Source organism: Choloepus didactylus, chromosome 4 (genome assembly GCF_015220235.1).
Source record: "Choloepus didactylus isolate mChoDid1 chromosome 4, mChoDid1.pri, whole genome shotgun sequence".
Classification (NCBI taxonomy): Eukaryota; Metazoa; Chordata; class Mammalia; order Pilosa; family Megalonychidae; genus Choloepus; species Choloepus didactylus.
This window is the reverse complement of record NC_051310.1, coordinates 122,432,867-122,457,605: the sequence shown is the minus strand read 5'-3', so window position 1 is coordinate 122,457,605 and position 24,739 is coordinate 122,432,867. Positions and strand designations below refer to the sequence as shown.

At 38.4% G+C, this 24,739-nt stretch overlaps 1 protein-coding gene across 4 annotated transcripts in view; it reads left to right on the top strand.

Moving 5' to 3' along the window:
* TCF12 (transcription factor 12) overlaps positions 1 to 23,711 on the top strand; it is a 500,835-nt gene extending 477,124 nt beyond the window's left edge. For all 4 annotated transcript variants that reach the window (XM_037833866.1, XM_037833867.1, XM_037833869.1 and 1 more), the window contains 2 exons: positions 18,301 to 18,454; positions 21,350 to 23,711. In XM_037833866.1, the coding sequence (XP_037689794.1) occupies positions 18,301 to 18,443 (143 nt within the window). In that variant the 3' untranslated portion in view covers positions 18,444 to 18,454; positions 21,350 to 23,711. The remainder of the gene's footprint in view (positions 1 to 18,300; positions 18,455 to 21,349) is intronic.
* The last annotated feature ends 1,028 nt before the right edge of the window (positions 23,712 to 24,739 follow it).

Genomic DNA, 24,739 nt, shown 5'->3' with positions numbered 1-24,739 from the left:
TGTTTACAAGACCTACTTCCACATCCTCTGGACTCTCTTGGCTCCCCTTCTAGTTGGGATGGCACTACAAGACTGGTATCTGTCTATCCAAAATCTGTCATCCCTGGACTAGTGGTTATATTAGGAGGGAAAACCAGACCTCCTAGAGAAGAACTGAGAGAATGGCTTCCCTTCCAAGCCTCAGATTTTGCCAGAGGACATTTTGTGCCTGGGTGCCCCACTCACCAAACCCCATCGCCACTATTGCCGGTTTTAGTCTTTCCATTACCACAGCTACAATTTTACCATTGCCCTACCCATTTCTATTTCCCAGCACATTTCATTTATCACCTTCAAGCATGCACTCTCAGGTTTACTCAAGATTCAGTTAGTGGTCAAACACTTTCTCCACAAACTCTTTCAGAGGTCAGTTCAATCAGCTCACTTGTCTTCTGCTGATGATTGGGACAAGAAAACTACTAGGTTTTTAATTTCCTGGTTTTCAATGAGTATGAAGATGAATAGGCTGGGAAGGTGATTTTCTAATCTGTCTGGTCACAGAATCACCTAAAGCTTTCCTTTCTCCAAACAAATGTCTAGATACCACCCCCAAGAGATCTTAATTCAGTTGGTATGAGATAGTTAAACATGGTAGATTTAGCATATGTACTTCTAATACTATACATGTTCTTGGATCCCCACTAAAAATGAATAAAAATAGTATTAACTCATAAGGACAGATGGAAGAGGAGACAATAGCAGATGAGAGCAAAAACTGTATGTAAAATGAAAAAGAGATGGAGTAGTTATAACCAGCTTATTTAGAAAGAAGTGCTCCAGAGAAGAATATCAAGAAGGAGAACATTTTGTCCCACAGCCCCAAAAAGGCTCTGTACTTGGAGGTCCTGGATATTCAGAAGGCAGAGGTCAAGAATAGGGGTGAAAACAGAAAGACTGATTGAAGGTCTTTTACAGAAATGCTGGATCCCAAGTCTTATCTCTACCTCATATGGCTCTGTCCTTCTCTCTTACCACAAAAGATCAGAGGATTATCTTTGTGAAAAACTTGAAATCAGAAAGCCTGCACATCTGGGACACCAAGAAGAAGAACAGAAAATAGGCGAGGCATGGAGCTGAATAGTGGAACCCTCAGCCCTTGCTTCCCTAATGCTGCAGCCAAGTATATTAATCCTATTTATAAGGAAATTGGATCTTTTCCAGAAAAACTGAATGCTCCAGAGAAAAACCTCCAGATGTAGAAATTCCTGTCTAATAATGCCTTACTTTTAGATGAGTGAAGAGGAAAACCCTCCAGTTGGTGCCTTACTTTTAAATAAGACAACCAAAGATTTAAGTGCCTCTAACATAGAAGAGATTGAGATCAAATCAAGAAAAAATTTGTTTAAAAGCTAAATTTTATATCTTCTAATAACAAAATATTTGCATAAAAGAGAAAGAAGCCATGAAAAAGAAAGTTTAAAACAATAATTAAAAACGGTAGGAGAAAATTTTAATTTAATAGGGAGGTTAGCTGATAAAGTTGAGGAAATCACCTAGAAAGTAGAACAAAATGACAGAGAGAGATGAAAAATAAGGGAGAAGAACTAACAAAATTATAGACAGTCAATCCAGGAAGTCCAACATCTGACCAATAGGATTTCTAGAATGAGAGCAGAAGGGATGGAAAGTGATTATCATAAAAGTAATATAGGAACTTTCCTAAAAATGTTGGTAGGATCTAATCTTGTACTCAATATAATGATTAAATAAATGACACCAAGCTGAAGTACGTTGTTGTGAAATTTCAGAGCATTGGGGTTGAAAGCTTCCAGAGACAAAATTTAAATAGCTTATATCCAAAGGGACAAGAATCAAAATATCATCAGAATTCTGGACAGTTACACTAGATGCCAGGATCTAGTGGAACAGTGTCTTCAAAAGTGTGAGGAAAAATACTCTGCAACCTAGAATTCTATACCTAGCCATACCATTAATCAAAGATGAAAATAGAATAAAGATATTTCAGATATATGTTTTCAAATTTTACCTCCCATGTACTTTTTCTCAGAAAGCACCTGGAATATGTTCTTTAACCAAAGAGGGACATAATAAAAAGAGATGGAGACATGGGATCCAAGAAACAAAAGAATCTTAGCACTGAAGAATAGCAAAAAGAAATCCCATGTCAAGAGCTATGTACTAGACCCAGATAGCAACCAGTCGACATTGAAAATAGATGACTAATAGTCACAGAAGAAAGGTTTCAAGGGAAAGAAATGGAATTGATCTTTTGGGAAACTATTAACAGGTGATTGTTTGTTAATAAGCATTAATTACCAATATGCTCAAAGATCTTTTAGAGCATTTGGGTTGGGATGGGGGGGTGGGCTTAGCAATAATAGCAAATGAAAAAACATGGCACCTATTAACTCCAGGGCAAACTATAACAAGGAAGCAATGAACAAGGAAGCAATAGCTCTAAAACTCTTGACTCAGCAAGTATCTCCACATAGCAATAATAACATACATATTTACCTAAGTGTAATGTAAGAAATGACTATTAATTTAGCCAAAATCATGCTACAGACATGCTGAGAAGGTGTTACTAATAAGAGAGCCAAGTCCTCAACTACATAACAGAAATCAATAAATTGAATCCCACTAACAGGATGGTGGGAAGACAAGCATGTCTCACGCCCTACATATGTGCCCTCATGTCTGACTTGTACTCATCAGTCCTTTCTGGTACTTAGCAGAGGAGTGCCGTGGGCTCTTCACACACACCAGGAGGTATGAAACAGCAGTACTAGCCTTTGCCTCTTTGGATCAAAGCTCTCTTCACTCAACATTTGCTAGAGTCCACCTGATCTGTAGTATTCTCCTGGTTCTTCTAGTCCTGGATGTTCTTTATCTGTCTGGGTAGGAATCTGAAAGATCTTGGCTAACTTGTTGAATTTTTGGTTCTATTCCTTTCCAAACATTCTAATCATGCCTCCTAGATCCTGATGTGACACACTCATAGTTAGCTAAGAGCAGTGTTCCATTATAAGAGAAATGTTTTAGTTGGAAATCTTTCAAACCTCTTTTTCCTCTTCATATTTTACATGATACTTTATGCCCTCTTCTCATTCTCTCTGGTATTATGAGAGACTCTTAGCTCCATGGTGAAGAGACATGACATCTAATGAAAGACAAACTCCTCTTATTAGTCAGACATGCACAATTTCTTGTTACAAAAGCAGCTCTTCATATTTGTTGTAATGATCAGCATACTGTTTTCTCCTAGCTATGTTAATAAATTAAGAACGTACCTTTCTTCCTATATTAATCTTCCTCAGAGTTGTGTAGATTTCATGTCTTTTGCTAAGTGCAGGGACTTAGAAAATAACTCTAAAATGAAATTTTATCATTGTGCATCAGTGATAGCTAGAGTAGTTTACAATAATAATATCCTTTGTCTATCTTTTTTAAACTCTGAAACAAACTATAAGTGTGTACTGAGATATACACATTTGAATAAATTTTACCTTGCTTAAAAGGGAGAACATGAAAAAAAGGAGAGTTGTGCTTTAATGCATTCAGCTGGGCTATCATTTGAAGATGTGGGAAAAAACACACCATAATGTAAACTATGGACTGTAGTTAATAGTACAATTATAATATTCTTTCATCAGTTGCAACAAAGGTACCACACTAATCAAAGTATTAATAATGGGGGGGGGGTTTGGTATAAGAGAATGCTGTATTTTTTTTTTACATGGTTTTTCTGTACACCTACAACTTCTCTAACTAAAATTCAAAAATAAAAAGAAAAAAACTAATATGTAAAAATCACAGCTTCTACAAAATATTTTCTTTATATTACATTCATTACAGCATTTTTAATCAGTTTACAAAATATGTGTAACAACTTTTAACTTACACTGTATATTGTAATCAGAAAGAAAAGACTACACGAGAAGCTATCATGGGCAGGATATCTTATGCGTCAATTCATTTAAAAAAAATATAATGGGCAGTAGTGCTTCCTAACTGGTTTTTGATCCAGTGGGTTTTCTTTCCCTTTATTTCCCATGGTATTACCCCATTCTTTTTTCCTTTTTTGAAAATGCCTACTTTGTAGACACCCTCCAGTCTTATTTACTATCTTATATAAGAAGCAACAGAGAGACTGGATCTAAGATGGCGGCATAGAGAGGAGTAGAAGCTAAGTAGTCCCCCTGGAACAACTTAAAAAAAAAACAGAAACAACTAGTAAGTAATCCGGAATAACTGCAGGGGGACAAATGTGACTGTCCACTCATCATACACCAACCTGAATTGGGAGGAATGCCCAAGATCACAGCATAAAATCTGTAAGTAAAAACTGCAGATCCAAATCAGGAGACCCCTCCCCCACAGCCCAAGCTGCAAAGCCTCGTGGTGCCAGAGAGAAGCTTTCTCCCAGCAAGCAAATATAGTAGCTCAGCTGAGCTCCAACTGGGGTTTTAATTAGCGAGTGTGAACTGCTCACTACGAGGTACGAATCCCCAACAAGTAGACAGAGGCTTTGGGTGACAACTGACCTTGGAGAGCCAGAGGGTCACCTCGGACTAGCTCTGTACCTTTTTCAACTCAGTGAAGAAAGCCTTGGCCATTTTCAGTTCCCAGTTCTGTGACCCAGACAAGGGTATAGCACAGGCAGAGAGAGACCATTGAAATGCTAATGACCTCCCCCTAGGGTGTCTATCTTCTCTAAGAGGAAAGGGGTGGGGCCCAGCTCTACTACTCGCCTTTTATTCAGAACTTACACCAGTCAAGAATTATAGGCTAACAGGTGCCACCTGCTGGGCAGAAAATCACCGTGACCGGAGGCATCAGAGGGTGTACCAATTTTCTAAGACACACCCTCAGGGAAACTGGATACTGAATATTTCTTCCTTCTGGGACCTTAGCCCATTCTGGTCTGGGGAGGCCTGATTGGGGTCACCAAGGAAACCATGCCTAGACAACAGAAAACTGCAACCTACACCAAGAAAAATGAGGTTATGGCCCGGTCAGGGGAACAAACTTGCACTTCAACTGTGATGCAGGAATTGAAACAACTAATAATAACTGAATGCAAAAAGTTTAGGGAAGATATGGCAAAAGAGATGAACTGTATAATGAAAACACAGGACGTACATAAGGTAGAAATTGAAAGTTCAAAAAACCAACTGGCGGAATCTATGGAAATGAAAGGCACAACACAAGAGATGAAGGATACACTGGAAACATACAACAGCAGATCTCAAGAGGCAGAAGAAAACACTCAGGAACTGAAGAAAAAGTCACCTGAAAGCCTACACACAAAAGAACAGATAGAAAAAAGAATGGAAAAATACGAGCAATGTGTCTGGGAACTTAAAGACAAAACGAAAAGCAAGAATTTACGTGTCCTTGGTGTCCCAGAAGGAGAAGAGAAAGGGAAAAGGGGCAGAAGCAATAATAGAGGAAATAATCAATGAAAATTTCCTATCTCTTGTGAAAGACATTAAATTTCAGATCCAAGAAGCGCAGCATTCCCCAAACAGAATAGATCTGAATAGGCCTATGCCAAGACTTAATAATCAGATTATCAAACATCAAAGATAAAGAGAGAATCCTGAAAGCAGCAAGAGAGAAATGATCTATCACGTACAAAGGAAGCTTGATAAGACTATGTGTGGATTTCTTAATAGAAACTATGGAGGCAAGAAGGAAGTGTGGTGATATATTTAAGATACTGAAAGAGGAGGGCGGGGCAAGATGGCAGACTGGTGAGCTGTATGTTTTAGTTACTCCTCCAGGAAAGTAGGTAAAAAGCCAGGAACTGCGTGGACTGGACACCACAGAGCAATCTGTCTTTGGGCATACTTCATACAACACTCATGAAAACGTGGAACTGCTGAGATCAGCGAAATCTGTAAGTTTTTGCGGCCAGGGGACCCGTGCCCCTCCCTGCCAGGCTCAGTCCCGGGGGAGGAGGGGCTGTCAGCTCCGGGAAGGAGAAGGGAGAATTGCAGTGGCTGCTCTTATCGGAAACTCATTCTACTGATTCAAACTCCAACCATAGATAGACTGAGACCAGACACCAGAGACTCTGAGAGCAGCCAGCCCAGCAGAGAGGAGACAGACATAGAAAAAAAACAACACGAAAAACTCCAAAATAAAAGCAGAGGATTTTTCGAGTTCTGGTGAACACAGAAAGGGGAAGGGCGGAGATCAGGCCTTGAGGCGCATATGCAAATCCCGAAGCAAAGCTGATCTCTCTGCCCTGTGCATCTTTCCTTAATGGCCCTGGTTGCTTTGTCTATTAGCATTTCAATAACCCATTAGATCTCTGAGGAGGGCCGTTTTTTTTTTTTTTTTTTTTTTTTTTTTTTTTTTTTTTTAAATCCTTTTTGCTTTTTCTAAAACAATTACTCTAAGAAGCTCAATACAGAAAGCTTCAAAGAATTGAAATTTGGGCACGTCAAGTCAAGAGCAGAACTAAGAGAGCTCTGAGACAAAAGGCAATATTCCAGTGGCTGAGAAAATTCACTAAACAACACAACTTACCAAGAAAAGGGGGGTGTCCGCTCACAGCCACCATCCTGGTGGACAGGAAACACTCCTGCCCATCGCCAGCCCCATAGCCCAGAGCTGCCCCAGACAACCCAGTGTGACGGAAGTGCTTCAAATAACAGGCACACACCACAAAACTGGGCGTGGACATTAGCCTTCCCTGCAACCTCAGCTGAATGTCCCAGAGCTTGGAAGGGGGAGCAGTGTGAATTAACAGAGCCCCATCCAGCCATCATTTGAGCAGACTGGGAGCCTCCCAACACAGCCCAGCAGCCCAGAACTGCCCTGGGGGGACGGCACTCACCTGTGACATAGCACAGTCATCCCTCAACAGAGGACCCGGGGTGCACAGCCTGGAAGAGGGGCCCACTTGCAAGTCTCAGGAGCCATACGCCAATACCAAAGACTTGTGGGTCAGTGGCAGAGACAAACTGTGGCAGGACTGAACTGAAGGATTAGACTATTGCAGCAGCTTTAAAACTCTAGGATCATCAGGGAGATTTGATTGTTAGGGCCACCCCCCCTCCCCGACTGCCCAGAAACACACCCACATACAGGGCAGGCAACACCAACTACACACGCAAGCTTGGTACACCAATTGGGCCCCACAAGACTCACTCCCCCACTCACCAAAAAGGCTAAGCAGGGGAGATCTGGCTTGTGGAGAACAGGTGGCTCGTGGACGCCACCTGCTGGTTAGTTAGAGAAAGTGTACTCCACGAAGCTGTAGATCTGAGAAATTAGAGATAAGGACTTCAACTGGTCTACAAACCCTAAAAGAACCCTATCAAGTTCAGCAAATGCCACGAGGCCAAAAACAACAGAAAATTATAAAGCATATGAAAAAACCAGACGATATGGATAACCCAAGCCCAAGCACCCAAATCAAAAGACCAGAAGAGACACACCACCTAGAGCAGCTACTCAAAGAACTAAAGATGAACAATGAGACCCTAGTACGGGATATGAAGGAAATCAAGAAAACCCTAGAAGAGCATAAAGAAGACATTGCAAGACTAAATAAACAAATGGATGATCTTATGGAAATTAAAGAAACTGTTGACCAAATTAAAAAGATTCTGGACACTCATAGTACAAGACTAGAGGAAGTTGAACAACGAATCAGTGACCTGGAAGATGACAGAATGGAAAATGAAAGCATAAAAGAAAGAATGGGGAAAAAAATTGAAAAAATCGAAATGGACCTCAGGGATATGATAGATAATATGAAACGTCCGAATATAAGACTCATTGGTGTCCCAGAAGGGGAAGAAAAGGGTAAAGGTCTAGGAAGAGTATTCAAAGAAATTGTTGGGGAAAACTTCCCAAATCTTCTAAACAACATAAATACACAAATCATAAATGCTCAGCGAACTCCAAATAGAATAAATCCAAAAAAACCCACTCCGAGACATATACTGATCACACTGTCAAACATAGAAGAGAAGGAGCAAGTTCTGAAAGCAGCAAGAGAAAAGCAATTCACCACATACAAAGGAAACAGCATAAGACTAAGTAGTGACTACTCAGCAGCCACCATGGAGGCAAGAAGGCAGTGGCACGATATATTTAAAATTCTGAGTGAGAGGAATTTCCAGCCAAGAATACTTTATCCAGCAAAGCTCTCCTTCAAATTTGAGGGAGAGCTTAAATTTTTCACAGACAAAGAAATGCTGAGAGAATTTGCTAACAAGAGACCTGCCCTACTGGCGATACTAAAGGGAGCCCTACAGACAGAGAAACAAAGACAGGACAGAGAGACCTGGAGAAAGGTTCAGTACTAAAGAGATTCGGTATGGGTTCAATAAAGGATGTTAATAGAGAGAGGGAAAAATATGGCAAACATAATCCAAAGGATAAGATGGCCGATTCAAGAAATGCCTTCACGGTTTTAACGTTGAATGTAAATGGATTAAACTCCCCAATTAAAAGATATAGATTCGCAGAATGGATCAAAAAAAATGAACCATCAATATGTTGCATACAAGAGACTCATCTTAGACACAGGGACACAAAGAAACTGAAAGTGAAAGGATGGAAAAAAATATTTCATGCAAGCTACAGCCAAAAGAAAGCAGGTGTAGCAATATTAATCTCAGATAAAATAGACTTCAAATGCAGGGATGTTTTGAGAGACAAAGAAGGCCACTACATACTAATAAAAGGGGCAATTCAGCAAGAAGAAATAACAATCGTAAATGTCTATGCACCCAATCAAGGTGCCACAAAATACATGAGAGAAACATTGGCAAAACTAAAGGAAGCAATTGATGTTTCCACAATAATTGTGGGAGACTTCAACACATCACTCTCTCCTATAGATAGATCAACCAGACAGAAGAACAATAAGGAAATTGAAAACCTAAACAATCTGATAAATGAATTAGATTTAACAGACATCTACAGGACATTACATCCCAAATCACCAGGATACACATACTTTTCTAGTGCTCACGGAACTTTCTCCAGAATAGATCATATGCTGGGACATAAAACAAGCCTCAATAAATTTAAAAAGATTGAAATTATTCAAAGCACATTCTCTGACCACAATGGAATACAATTAGAAGTCAATAACCATCAGAGACTTAGAAAATTCACAAATACCTGGAGGTTAAACAACACACTCCTAAACAATCAGTGGGTTAAAGAAGAAATAGCAAGAGAAATTGCTAAATATATAGAGACGAATGAAAATGAGAACACAACATACCAAAACCTATGGGATGCAGCAAAAGCAGTGCTAAGGGGGAAATTTATAGCACTAAACGCATATATTAAAAAGGAAGAAAGAGCCAAAATCAAAGAACTAATGGATCAACTGAAGAAGCTAGAAAATGAACAGCAAACCAATCCTAAACCAAGTACAAGAAAAGAAATAACAAGGATTAAAGCAGAAATAAATGACATAGAGAACAAAAAAACAATAGAAAGGATAAATATCACCAAAAGTTGGTTCTTTGAGAAGATCAACAAGATTGACAAGCCCCTAGCTAGACTGACAAAATCAAAAAGAGAGAAGACCCATATAAACAAAATAATGAATGAAAAAGGTAACATAACTGCAGATCCTGAAGAAATTAAAAAAATTATAAGAGGATATTATGAACAACTGTATGGCAACAAACTGGATAATGTAGAAGAAATGGACAATTTCCTGGAAACATATGAACAACCTAGACTGACCAGAGAAGAAATAGAAGACCTCAACCAACCCATCACAAGCAAAGAGATCCAATCAGTCATCAAAAATCTTCCCACAAATAAATGCCCAGGGCCAGATGGCTTCACAGGGGAATTCTACCAAACTTTCCAGAAAGAACTGACACCAATCTTACTCAAACTCTTTCAAAACATTGAAGAAAATGGAACACTACCTAACTCATTCTATGAAGCTAACATCAATCTAATACCAAAACCAGGCAAAGATGCTACAAAAAGGAAAACTACCGGCCAATCTCCCTAATGAATATAGATGCAAAAATCCTCAACAAAATACTTGCAAATCGAATCCAAAGACACATTAAAAAAATCATACACCATGACCAAGTGGGGTTCATTCCAGGCATGCAAGGATGGTTCAACATAAGAAAAACAATCAATGTATTACAACACATTAAAAACTCGAAAGGGAAAAATCAATTGATCATCTCAATAGATGCTGAAAAAGCATTTGACAAAATCCAACATCCCTTTTTGATAAAAACACTTCAAAAGGTAGGAATTGAAGGAAACTTCCTCAACATGATAAAGAGCATATATGAAAAACCCACAGCCAGCATAGTACTCAATGGTGAGAGACTGAAAGCCTTCCCTCTAAGATCAGGAACAAGACAAGGATGCCCGCTGTCACCACTGTTATTCAACATTGTGCTGGAAGTGCTAGCCAGGGCAATCCGGCAAGACAAAGAAATAAAAGGCATCCAAATTGGAAAAGAAGAAGTAAAACTGTCATTGTTTGCAGATGATATGATCTTATATCTAGAAAACCCTGAGAAATCGACAATACACCTACTAGAGCTAATAAACAAATTTAGCAAAGTAGCAGGATACAAGATTAATGCACATAAGTCAGTAATGTTTCTATATGCTAGAAATGAACAAACTGAAGAGACACTCAAGAAAAAGATACCATTTTCAATAGCAACTAAAAAAATCAAGTACCTAGGAATAAACTTAACCAAAGATGTAAAAGACCTATACAAAGAAAACTACATAACTCTACTAAAAGAAATAGAAGGGGACCTTAAAAGATGGAAAAATATTCCATGTTCATGGATAGGAAGGCTAAATGTCATTAAGATGTCAATTCTACCCAAACTCATCTACAGATTCAATGCAATCCCAATCAAAATTCCAACAACCTACTTTGCAGACTTGGAAAAGCTAGTTATCAAATTTATTTGGAAAGGGAAGATGCCTCAAATTGCTAAAGACACTCTAAAAAAGAAAAACGAAGTGGGAGGACTTACACTCCCTGACTTTGAAGCTTATTATAAAGCCACAGTTGCCAAAACAGCATGGTACTGGCACAAAGATAGACATATAGATCAATGGAATCGAATTGAGAATTCAGAGATAGACCCTCAGATCTATGGCCGACTGATCTTTGATAAGGCCCCCAAAGTCACCGAACTGAGTCATAATGGTCTTTTCAACAAATGGGGCTGGGAGAGTTGGATATCCATATCCAAAAGAATGAAAGAGGACCCCTACCTCACCCCCTACACAAAAATTAACTCAAAATGGACCAAAGATCTCAATATAAAAGAAAGTACCATTAAACTCCTAGAAGATAATGTAGGAAAACATCTTCAAGACCTTGTATTAGGAGGCCACTTCCTAGACTTTACACCCAAAGCACAAGCAACAAAAGAGAAAATAGATAAATGGGAACTCCTCAAGCTTAGAAGTTTCTGCACCTCAAAGGAATTTCTCAAAAAGGTAAAGAGGCAGCCAACTCAATGGGAAAAAATTTTTGGAAACCATGTATCTGACAAAAGACTGATATCTTGCATATACAAAGAAATCCTACAACTCAATGACAATAGTACAGACAGCCCAATTATAAAATGGGCAAAAGATATGAAAAGACAGTTCTCTGAAGAGGAAATACAAATGGCCAAGAAACACATGAAAAAATGTTCAGCTTCACTAGCTATTAGAGAGATGCAAATTAAGACCACAATGAGATACCATCTCACACCGGTTAGAATGGCTGCCATTAAACAAACAGGAAACTACAAATGCTGGAGGGGATGTGGAGAAATTGGAACTCTTATTCATTGTTGGTGGGACTGTATAATGGTTCAGCCACTCTGGAAGTCAGTCTGGCAGTTCTTTAGAAAACTAGATATAGAGCTACCATTCGATCCAGCGATTGCACTTCTCGGTATATACCCGGAAGATCGGAAAGCAGTGACACGAACAGATATCTGCACGCCAATGTTCATAGCAGCATTATTCACAATTGCCAAGAGATGGAAACAACCCAAATGTCCTTCAACAGATGAGTGGATAAATAAAATGTGGTATATACACACGATGGAATACTACGCGGCAGTAAGAAGGAACGATCTGGTGAAACATATGACAACATGGATGAACCTTGAAGACATAATGCTGAGCGAAATAAGCCAGGCACAAAAAGAGAAATATTATATGCTACCACTAATGTGAACTTTGAAAAATGTAAAACAAATGGTTTATAATGTAGAATGTAGGGGAACTAGCAGTAGAGAGCAATTAAGGAAGGGGGAACAATAATCCAAGAAGAACAGATAAGCTATTTAACGTTCTGGGGATGCCCAGAAATGACTATGGTCTGTTAATTTCTGATGGATGTAGTAGGAACAAGTTCACTGAAATGTTGCTATATTATGTAACTTTCTTGGGGTAAAGTAGGAACATGTTGGAAGTTAAGCAGTTATCTTAGGTTAGTTGTCTTTTTCTTACTCCCTTGTTATGGTCTCTTTGAAATGTTCTTTTATTGTATGTTTGTTTTCTTTTTAACTTTTTTTTTCATACAGTTGATTTAAAAAAGAAGGGAAAGTTAAAAAAAAAAAAAAGAAAAAGAAAAAAGACAAACTAGGAAAAAAAAAAAAAAGATGTAGTGCCCCCTTGAGGAGCCTGTGGAGAATGCAGGGGTATTTGCCTACCCCACCTTCATGGTTGCTAACATGACCACAGACATAGGGGACTGGTGGTTTGATGGGTTGAGCCCTCTACCATAAGTTTTACCCTTGGGAAGATGGTTGCTGCAAAGGAGAGGCTAGGCCTCCCTGTATTTGTGCCTAAGAGTCTCCTCCTGAATGCCTCTTTGTTGCTCAGATGTGGCCCTCTCTCTCTGGCTAAGCCAACTTGAAAGGTGAAATCACTGCCCTCCCCCCACGTGGGATCAGACACCCAGGGAAGTGAATCTCCCTGGCAACGTGGAATATGACTCCCGGGGAGGAATGTAGACCCGGCATCGTGGGATGGAGAACATCTTCTTGACCAAAAGGGGGATGTGAAAGGAAATGAAATAAGCTTCAGTGGCAGAGAGATTCCAAAACGAGCCGGGAGATCACTCTGGTGGGCACTCTTACGCACACTTTAGACAACCTTTTTTAGGTTCTAAAGAATTGGGGTAGCTGGTGGTGGATACCTGAAACTATTAAACTACAACCCAGAACCCATGAATCTCGAAGACAGTTGTATAAAAATGTAGCTTATGAGGGGTGACAGTGGGATTGGGAATGCCATAAGGACCAAACTCCACTTTGTCTAGTTTATGGATGGATGTGTAGAAAAGTAGGGGAAGCAAACAAACAGACAAAGGTACCCAGTGTTCTTTTTTACTTCAATTGCTCTTTTTCACTCTATTTATTATTCTTGTTATTTTTGTGTGTGTGCTAATGAAGGTGTCAGGGATTGATTTAGGTGATGAATGTACAACTATGTAATGGTACTGTAAACAATCGAAAGTACAATTTGTTTTGTATGACTGCGTGGTATGTGAATATATCTCAATAAAATGATGATAAAAAAAAAAAAAAAAAGATACTGAAAGAGAAAAACCACCAACCAAGAATCCTATATCCGGCAAAACTATCCTTCAGATATGACAGAAAGCTTAAAATATTCTCTGATAAGCAGACAGTGATCGAGTTTGTGAACAAGATATCTGCTCTATAGGAAGCACTAGAGGAAGCACTGCAGACAGAAAGGAAAAGACAGGAATGAGAGGTTTGGAAAACAATTTTGGGAGATAGTAGCACAGCAATGTAAGTACACTGAACAAAGATGACTGTGCATATGGTTGAAAGAAGAAGGCTGGGATCATGTGGGACACCAGAACAAAAGATGAACGATAAAGACTGGGACTGTGTAACTCAGGGAAACCTAGGGTGCTCAACGATTGTAATAAAAGGTACAAATATGTTTTTACATGAGGTAGAACAAATGTCAGCATTGCAAGGTGTTAAAAATAGGGTGGGCTTGGGGGGAAAATACAATCAATGCAAACTAGAGGCTAGAATTAACAGAAACATTGTATTATGCTTCCTTTAATGTAACAAAAGCAATACACCAAAGCTAAATGCATATTGGCGGGGGGGGTATAGGGGAAGGGTATGGGACTCCAGGCATTGGTAATGTTGTCTGACTCTTTATTCTACTTTAGGTTAATGCTGTCTTTCCTTTTGTCACCTTCTAGCTATCGAGGTTTTTTGTTTGTTTTTTTTTCTCTCTCTCTTGCCTTTTTCTTTGGCCTCTCTGCCTTCTTTGACTCGTCCTCCTGCTTTGTGGAAGACATGTCCTTATATAGAGAGTGGCGATGGTGCTCAATATACATAAATACGTGACTATACGGGGAACCAACGATTGTTTACTTAGGACGGAATGTATGGTGTTTGAACAAAACCATCTTAAAAGAAATGGATTGCCCAGATCTATGGCCGTCTAATCTTTGATAAGCCCCCAGAGTCACTGAACTGGGTCATAATGGTCTTTTCAACAAATGGGGCTGGGAGAGTTGGATATCCAAAAGAATGAAAGAGGATCCCTACCTCACACCCTACACAAAAATTAACTCGAAATGGACCAAAGATCTCAATATAAAAGAAAGTACTATAAAACTCCTAGAAGATAATGTAGGAAAACATCTTCAAGACCTTGTATTAGGCGGCCACTTCCTAGACTTTACACCCAAAGCACAAGCAACAAAAGAAAAAATAGATAAATGGGAACTCCTCAAGCTTAGAAGTTTCTGTACCTCAAAGGAATTTGTCAAAAAGGTAAAGAGGCAGCCAACTCAATGGGAAAAAATTTTTGGAAACCATGTATCTGACAAAAGACTGATATCTTGCATTTATAAAGAAATCCTACAACTCAATGACGATAGTTCAGACAGCCCAATTATAAAATGGGCAAAAGATATGAAAAGACAGTTCTCTGAAAAGGAAATACAAATGGCCAAGAAACACATGAAAAAAATGTTCAGCTTCACTAGCTATTAGAGAGATGCAAATTAAGACCACAATGAGATACCATCTAACACCGATTAGAATGGCTGCCATTAAACAAACAGGAAACTACAAATGCTGGAGGGGATATGGAGAAATTGGAACTCTTATTCATTGTTGGTGGGACTGTATAATGGTTCAGCCACTCTGGAAGTCAGTTTGGCAGTTCCTTAGAAAACTAGATATAGAGTTACCCTTTGATCCAGCGATTGCACTTCTCGATATATACCCAGAAGATCGGAGAGCAGTGACACAAACAGATATCTGCACGCCAATGTTCATAGCAGCATTATTCACAATTGCCAAGAGATGGAAACAACCCAAATGTCCTTCAGCAGATGCGTGGATAAATAAAATGTGGTATATACACACGATGGAATACTACACGGCAGTAAGAAGGAATGATGTCATGAAACATATGACAACATGGATGAACCTTGAAGACATAATGCTGAGTGAAATAAGCCAGGCACAAAAAGAGAAATATTATATGCTACCACTAATGTGAACTTTGAAAAATGTAAAACAAATGGTTTATAATGTAGAATGTAGGGGAACTAGCGATAGAGAACAATTAAGGAAGGGGGAACAATAATCCAAGAAGTACAGATAAACTATTGTGGGTAAATTTAATGTTCTGGGAATGCCCAGGAATGACTATAGTCTGTTAATTTCTGATGGGTATAGTAGGAACAAGTTCACAGAATTGTTGCTGTATTAAGTTACTTTCTTGGGGTAGAGTAGGAACACGTTGGAAGTAAAGTAGTTATCTTAGGTTAGTTGTCTTTTTCTTACTCCCTTGTTATGGTCTCTTTGAAATGTTCTTTTGTATGTTTTTTTTAATTATTTTATTTTTCATACAGTTGATTTAGGGGAAAAAAAAAGTTTTAAAAAAAAAAACAAGGGAAAAAAATATGCAGAGCCCCCTTGAGCTGGTGGAGAATGCAGGGGTATTGGCCTGCCCTACCTCGATGGTTGCTGACATGCCCACAGACATAGGGGACTGGTGGTTTGATGGACTGAGCCCTCTACCACGGGATTTGCCCTTGGGAAGACTGTTGCTGCAAAGGAAAGGCTAGGCCTCCCTATAATAGTGCCTAAGAGCCTCCTCCTGAATGCCTCTTTGTTGCTCAGATGTGGCCCTCTCTCTCTAGCTAAGCCAACTTGAAAGGTGAAATCACTGCTCTCCCCCCTAGGTGGGATCAGACACCCAGGGGAGTGAATCTCCCTGGCAACGTGGAATATGACTCCCGGGGAGGAATGTAGACCTGGCATAGTGGGATGGAGAACATCTTCTTGACCTAAGGAGGGATGTGAAAGGAAATGAAATAAGCTTCAGTGGCAGAGAGATTCCAAAAGGAGCCGAGAGGTCACTCTGATGGGCACTCTTATGCACAATATAGACAACCCTTTTTAGGCTAATGAATTGGGGTAGCTGGTGGTGGATACCTGAAACTATCAAACTACAACCCAGAACTCATGAATCTTGAAGACAATTGTATAAAAATTTGGCTTATGAGGGGGGACAGTGGGGATCACACTCCCCTTTGTCTAGTTTGTGGATGGATGAGTAGAAAGGTGGGAGAAGGAACCAAACAGACAAGGGCGCCCAGTGTTCTTTTTTACTTTAGTTGGTCTTTTTCACTTTAATTATTATTCTGGTTATTTTTGTGTGTGTGGTAATGAGGGTGTCGGGGATTGATTTTGGTGATGAATGTACAACTATGTAATGGTAGTATGAACAATCGAATGTATGATTTGTTTTGTATTACTGTGTGGTATGTTAATATATCTCAATAAAAATATTTAAAAAAATGGGTTGATGAAGAAACCTTGAGGGCACTATATTGAGTGAAATAAGACAGACACATAAAGGCAAATATTGCAGGGTCTCACTGATAGGAACTAATTATAATATGTAAACTCATAGACATGAAATATAAGTTACCAGGATATAGAATGAGGCTAAAGAATGGGGAGTGGTTGCCTGTTATGAGCAGAATGTTCAACTAGGGTGAACTTAAATATTTAGAAATGGACAGGTGTGATGGTAGCATGTAATGAAAATATCTAACAGTGCTAAAAGGTGTGTGAAGGTGGTGGAAAGGGTAAGCTCAGAGTCACGCATGTAACCAGAAGGAAAGTTGGAGGTTAAAAAATGGGAATGTATAAAGCAGTGAATCTTGTGGTGGGCAATGTCCGTGATTAACTATACAAATATTAGAAATCTCTCTCATGAACTAGAGCAAATGTTTGTCACTATAACTAGAGGTTAGTAATAGAGAGGCACACAGGGAAAAAATATATGCCTATTGCAAACCATATAGTATTTTAACATTCTTTCATCAACAGTAACAAATGTACTATACCAAAACTATGAATCAATAATGGGGGAGGGGGCGTGGTTAGGGGTATGGGAGGATGTGTTTCCTTTTTTTTTTGTCTTTCTTTTTTGGAGTAGTGAAAATGTTCTAAAAATTGAAAAAAAAATAATTGTGTTGATGGATGCACAGCTGTATGGTGGTGCCGTGGGCAATTGATTGTACACTTTGGATCTTTGGATAGTTGTATGGTATCTGAACAATCTGAATTAAAAAAAAAATTTTTTTTTAAAAAAAAAGAGAGAGAGGTGGTTTTACCTTCCTCTTAATCACACCTCCAGCAATGGAAAGAAACCTCAGCCATCTCATTCTACCTAAATAGCAAAGTAGGAAAGCAGGATATGTACCAGCTACCTCTGTCCCATGAAGAGTTGTCACGTTTCCTATGTAGCCTAGTGGCTGAGGATATCTCAATTCTATCATTTTCTGAACTGGTAAAATTGTAAATTAAGCACAGAGGTCTCCAGATATATAAAGGATGTCAGCATTCATATCAGTTCAGTGTGCCATATCTTAGCAGGACACTGAGGGGACTTCGTAGATGAAAACAGCACTTGCCACAATGTTTGAAAAGTAGAATGTTGATGTAGATCATCTCAAACCCCGGAAGACTAAATCATAAGCAGAACATGAAGAAAACACAAAATGGTTACTAAGAAGTATAAATCAGGAGGCTCACTTAGTACTGAGACTTTATGTGAACCCATTGTTTTGGCTCTTTGTAATCCTATTCACTATGAATGAAATTACACAGGCATTGATAATCCCCACAGAAAGAAAAGATGACAGCAGTTTTGTTCAGCTCAAGACCTAACAGTTCTTGGTTCATAATCTATTACCATATTGGTAAAAATTACTTTCCTGTGTTTCAGAGAGGAACCTTAACCCCAAAGCAGCCTGCCTTAAGAGAAGGGAAGAAGAAAAAGTTTCTGCCGTATCGGCAGAGCCACCAACCACACTGCCAGGAACCCATCCTGGGCTTAGTGAAACTACCAACCCTATGGGTCATATGTAAACATCAGCCAGGTAAGTCTGGGTTTGGGAAGAAAGGGAAGGGAACTCACCACATTCATCTTAAGCTGGGTTAGAACTTTAAAACAGAATTAACGGGGGGCACTGATTTTCAAGGTCACGTGTAACTTGGAATCCAACAGTTTGCCTTTATGTTGTATAATCAGACTTAGAGAATCAATGCCGTTTTATACCAAAGTAGTCTTTTCCAAGTATGATAGTATACTGTGATGTATAAACAGCTTTTGTTTCTTCTGTGCTGTATCATTATGTGTACACTCACACATGAATATTGTTCTAAGCCAAGAAGAAAACAGCAAAATGATTCATTCATCATGAAATACTTTTGCTAGTGCTCATACTCCTTATTCTTCTATTCAGAAATAGAATACAGGAAATAGCTCTTCTTTGTTATGAAGCCTTTGTACATCAAAGGGTTATTGCTTGCTTCTAGTTGGATCGGTAACGCAAGTGTGTAATGTGCAGGTTCTCCCCCTTTGTAAGCGTATCAGTTGGACCCTCTAGAACCTGTTAGTGGATGTAAAGTGTTACAGATGATAGAGCCAGAATGCCCTTCTCTCTGATGGAATTTTACTTGATAAAAGACTTTTCCTTTTATTTTCTTCTTCATGAACTAAATACAGTTCACCTCTTGATTTTTTTTTTTTAAACAAAGGGTCAAAAGCAATACGAAGTTGTTGTCTAAGTAGTAGTAGACATTTGAATCATTCTTTTTTCTCACTCTATGGCATTCACATCATCTGTAATCTAAGTTGTAAAGTTAATATTTAGGTGGTAAAATTAATATAGACTAAAATTATTTGGACAGTAGCATTTAAGCTGGCAACAAGGATTAGGAGTGGAATTGGTTACTTCATTTTTATAATCTACTTTTAGCAGTGTATAGTTCTTTTTCCAATATTAGCAGCACATTAAAAGATGTAAATAAAGTCTATGGATGGGATGTGTAGAGCAGAAACAGATATCCAGTACGATTTCATTTGGTCAGCTTTGTGGCTCTCTCATTCTGAGAGGAGAGTCTGGAATTTGATAGAGTAGTTAGTAAACTACAAACATTAGTAAATGACTCACCTTTTCCTGAAGGATTTGATTCTGACCATCAGTACGTATATCCTTTACAGGATCAAACTAGACCAAAAATGCAGATTTCATTTGAGAGACAAAAAAGGAGTGGAAGGGGGAACATAATTATTTAAGTATCAGTTACAATTGTAACATTGGGGCACTGGAGAAAACCTCCAAATTCCCCCCCCCCCCCCCACACACACACACACAAATGCCCAGCAGTGTAGCATCATGAGTGGCAAAGACACTTTAACTTTAGGCAAGAACTAGTTAATTGACAGATCCTCTAAAACCCAAGCTGTTGTTTCACACTCTGTGGAAAATGCAATTACCTTGAGCAAATAAATATTTTTGTTTCAAAAATAAACTTTGAAGTTTAAAATTAAAAATTTGCCACAGTTATTGAATGAAAAAGAGACTTTCTAAATTGGCAGATCATTTCAAAGAGGAGCGATGAGGGATAACTTCTTATGCTCAGGTCCCAGGTATCTTCCAAGCTATGAAAAGGGCACTTCACATTCAGCTGTCACACATACCTTGAGCCCATTTCCTGTTTCTCTTGTCTCTCTGTTATGTTGAGCCCATTTCCTTTTATTCTTTTTCCAATTTCTTGCAAGCCATTTCTCCTTCAGCCACACCCCACCTGATTCTTTTCTCCCCTTCAATTTCATTTCCTTTTCTCCTGCTTCTGTATCTCTCACTACTTTTATATACTCTACTCTTATCTTTCTCCATAATGTGGAAATTCCACCACCTAAGTTAAGATTAAACTTTGACCGTTCTCACTTATCAAAAAAGAATCAGGAAACCCTTAAAAAAAAAAAAGTGAAAAAAGCTTCAAGATTATGAGAAATGTAGTAAATGCAGTTTGTTCCCTAAGATTTGATAGGTTACTGTTTGTTATCTTGGAGTAAATTTTAAAGGTTGCTAATTTTGAAAAGGTGGTTATCTTGTTTTACCTGATAGCTTTCAATTCTTTCTAGAACTAGAAAGCAGATTAATACCAGCAAGGGACCAGGCAGCAAAAAAAACTGCCATTAGAATTCAGATGACTGACAAATGACAAACTATAAAAACACAAGAATTGCCACTATGTAATGTAAGGCCACATAGCCCTATAGATCTCAGTTATCCATCCTTAAAAGCAGAACTCTATTAGTATACAATACTGTGGTTATTGTCGAATAAGGAACTAAAGGGTATGATTCTTCCTAAACCTATTTCCATCAAAAGTGGATAAAATAGGAAAATTCAGAGTTATTACTGTATATGTTATATTGTGATCATAGATAAGTATAGAATTTGTATTCATGGAGTAAAAATTTTCTTAATACATTCATTGAACAAACATTTACTGAGGACCTACCAAGGACCCTAACTTGAGAAACTTTCAGTTTGGAGGAGGAGATGGATGTGAACTATTAACACCGTGTATACAGGCTGGAGGTAGCACTGTGTGCTGTAACATTGTCTCACCACAGAAAACTGGATGAGTAGAACCTCAGAGCTCAGGTATTACCAACATGAGGTTGCCAAAATTAAGGTTTACATGATTGCCACAGCTGTCATATAATCCTGTAGCTCATGATTCTATAATCGCATGATCTCCTTTAAAAATCTTAATGCACATCAAGTAAAGCCATTCCTTTTACACCCTGAAAGGCAGAAGCTCATTTACAAGTCATTCAACACAGCTAATTTAGTGTAATCCTGGGTATATATAAATGAGGAACACCAATCTGATTTTGGGGGTCGGGGTGGGACTTAATTTTTGACAGTTTTGTCCTAACTGATACTCTTCTCCCTTGGCTCTCCTTGCCACAGTTCCAGAGCTATCAGTAGGCTAGATAGAAGGTGGCCTCTTCTCATAAGGACTTGGACAACTCAGATTACCTGAAGACACAAACCTGGCAGGAAGGAGAAGGAAAAACAAAACACTTGAAGTAAGAAACTCATATGTAATCCTGTGATCAAAGCAACTGGTCAACACTTCCATCAGAAGTGAAGATAGGAAGCTCATCCGATAGAACGTCAGCCCGTGAGATGTTGGAACATATCATTTCGTTACAAGCAGTGTGTCGCTTCTGCACAATCAGAGACTGTCTTCTTGATCTCTCCACTCACCGTGGAAGTTGCCTTGTGCCTAAACTGAATTGACAAATGCATTGTAACTACAAATTTTATTTATTGTTATGGAACTGTAAGGTCTACATATAAAGGGAAAAAGTTAATGTGGAAAGCTGATCTACGCTCAGCTGATGCCAGCGTTCATTAAAGCTGTTCACATGCAGAGAACAAAGCAGTGACAACCATTGGCCCTTAGCATTCCCGGCATACCTATTAGTGTCTTAAAAGGGAAGGGAAAAGTCTTTTGTTGCCCTCTCCTATCCTTTTGCCATATGAATAGTGTTTTCCATGAAATAGGAAAATATTACTTGGTATAGCATTTCTCTTGCTCTCATTTTTTTTTCATTCATTTTTATTTTTCTCTTTGTGGTTTATATTTGGTCTCTGAATCTGCATAGTTTGTGGTCACAGTCCAGAATCTTTCATGCAGTCCTGTGTGCTTTGCACATTTACCCGATGGTGGTAAGCAGAGACCATCCGTGACCATAGCCTAGCTAAGATTTTAAAAGGGGAAATTTTGTCCCCCAGATTTTCCCCAAAATAAATATTGCTTTATTTCTAATGATAACCAAGTCTTTTCAAGCATCTAGGTGTCATAGTAAAGCTTGTAATAGCAAGAGTGTAAATTACAAGGGAAGAAACTACTTTTTAGAAATTGCTTTGTTTTCCAAGCAGTAAGTACTACATATAGTACTTGTAACATGTTAGCTATAAGTAAGCACAAAATGCATTTAAAATACAAAGATTTTCAGGTTGTGATTATGGTGGACATAACAAAACCCAGTAGTCAACAAGGCAGGTAGTGTGATGAATGAACACACCACTCTGAGGCTAATTACCTAATGGAATACAAGAGCAATGGTCACCCGTGTTTCCTTATCCTAGCCTCTATTTCTCTGTCTTTTGGATGGCTGGTCAGGAGGGAGGCATTCAGTGGGTGATTCAGTCAACTGCAAACCATCTGCCCCTGTCCCAAGAAGATGAGCCAGATTAGCATTAAACCAGTACTTGTCAGTCCATCTTAATACTGTGCATTAAGGCACCCCTCTGTCTCTAATCCTTAGGAGTTGTTTTACAAGACACAATAATTACTTTGAACTTCCATGAAACCTGTCTTCCACCACAACAACCCTGGGAGAGAAAAACATGCTAATGCTAAATAAGGTTGTCTTGGCTTAATAATTCTTCATAGCCAATATCAACGATGGCAATCAGCACACAGAAGAAAGGACCCAAATCACTATGTAACTTAAAGATTTCAGTTAATTTGAAAGAACAAAAACAATTACGACAGAACTTCAGATCCTCTAATCAGGATGATTCCTAACAAATCAGTCTTTTGTGAACTTTTAGTGGCTTTTTGGTTACTTTAATTTGCATATATTCTCCAATTACATCGGACTCTGTGGCCTTGTTCTTCATTTCAGTGTTAATCGGCTAAACAGAAGTTGTTGCTTATGATGTGTGAGTGAACATAAGCCACTGCCTGGCCTTTTATCTTCAGAGCTTGTTGTCTTTTTCGCTTTATTAGACTTTGCAGTATGCCCAGAAGCTTTCCTTCATAAAATAGAAAGAAAAAAACATTTGGCTTATTTTTCACTGTAGCTAGTCTTTTATACAATAATCTTGTAAGAAAATTTCTTGAATTCTAAATATTACTCTTTCTAGATTTTTGAAATCGAAAAGTTTTCAGTAAAAAGTTTCTTACTTTATTTTATTATATTAGGTAGTAAAAATGTAGGTTATTTACCATAACCTGTTCATTAATATCAGAAATTTACAATAGCATTTTAAGACCATAGTAGGATTCTAGCATACCGTGTAGTACCTATGGAGTATTGTAAAAGCTAATTGTCCGAGATGAATTGCTTCTCATCTTGTTCTCCAGTTTCCATTGTTGGTTTATTGCAGATTTGTATCCTGTGTCAAATTCAAGGTATTATTGATAAACCTTTTCAACCAGCAGCAAGAAGTTCAAAATTTTTTCTGTCACTGTAACAGAAAACACAATATGTATATAACATTTATGTAGCAATAAATGTGCCATCTTTTTTTTTAACATGGTAAGCAAGTGAGTTTTTTACATTCTTCTTTCCTAAAGAATAATGCATTTTGTTTTTCTTTCTCCGTCTCATTCCTCCCAGAAATGTCCTCCCAGAAATGCTTTTTGTGTCAGCGTTACCTATGACATTACCGAGGAAACTCTTCAGGACAGAGTCGAGCTTGTAGAGCTAAGTTGATAATGTGCATTACTTCTCTGAGTTGTATACTTCTCCTCTTGCCTTCTCTCTTAGTGGTAGCCTTTTCAGCCTTTTCCTGAAGGTTGACCAAAACAGTGATTAGTAGTTAAAATTAACTCATTTGCAGACCTAGTGAAAAATTAAGAAGATGGAAAAAGACTCAAATGAGATTTTTTGAATTAACATTCTTCAAAGCACTTTCACATGTTTCTCCTCCCTTTGCTCACAAAAGGCCCATGTCATAATTAGGAAATTGTATGACAATGTTCTTTTTTTTTTCTTGTCTTTCTTTCTTTCTTTCTTTCTAACAGATTTCTAGGTCAATTCTATTCAGTGGCTTCCTTTTCTCCTTTACTTCATCTTCCATGGAAATTCATATTTTAAATATATACCACATGGTGTGTGTGTGTGTGTGGTTCAAGGGAAGAGTATTATCTTTGGCATCAAACTGTCCTAGATTCAAAGCCAAGCTCAACATCTAATTAGCCTCTATTTCCTTATCCAAAAAATGAGATACCTATTAGAATTTTGTAAGTATTGAATGAAACAGTGTATGGAAAGCTCTTACCATGGCTCCTGTCACATGACATACCCAATAAATGATACAATATTTTGTAAATCAACAGTAGCTTTCCTTATAACTGGCTCCCATAACCTACTAACCTATTCAGTGGGTGATTCAACCAATGAATTCAATTCATTAAACCCCCAGAAGATGTCAAGCCATCTGACATTGATGCACAGATTCTTTGCAGGGTTCTACATTCTTTTGAGCCAATCCAATGGAAAATTCCATTTGTTTTCAGTGCCCTCCAATGTTATGAAGATTTTTTTTAAGATCTTCACA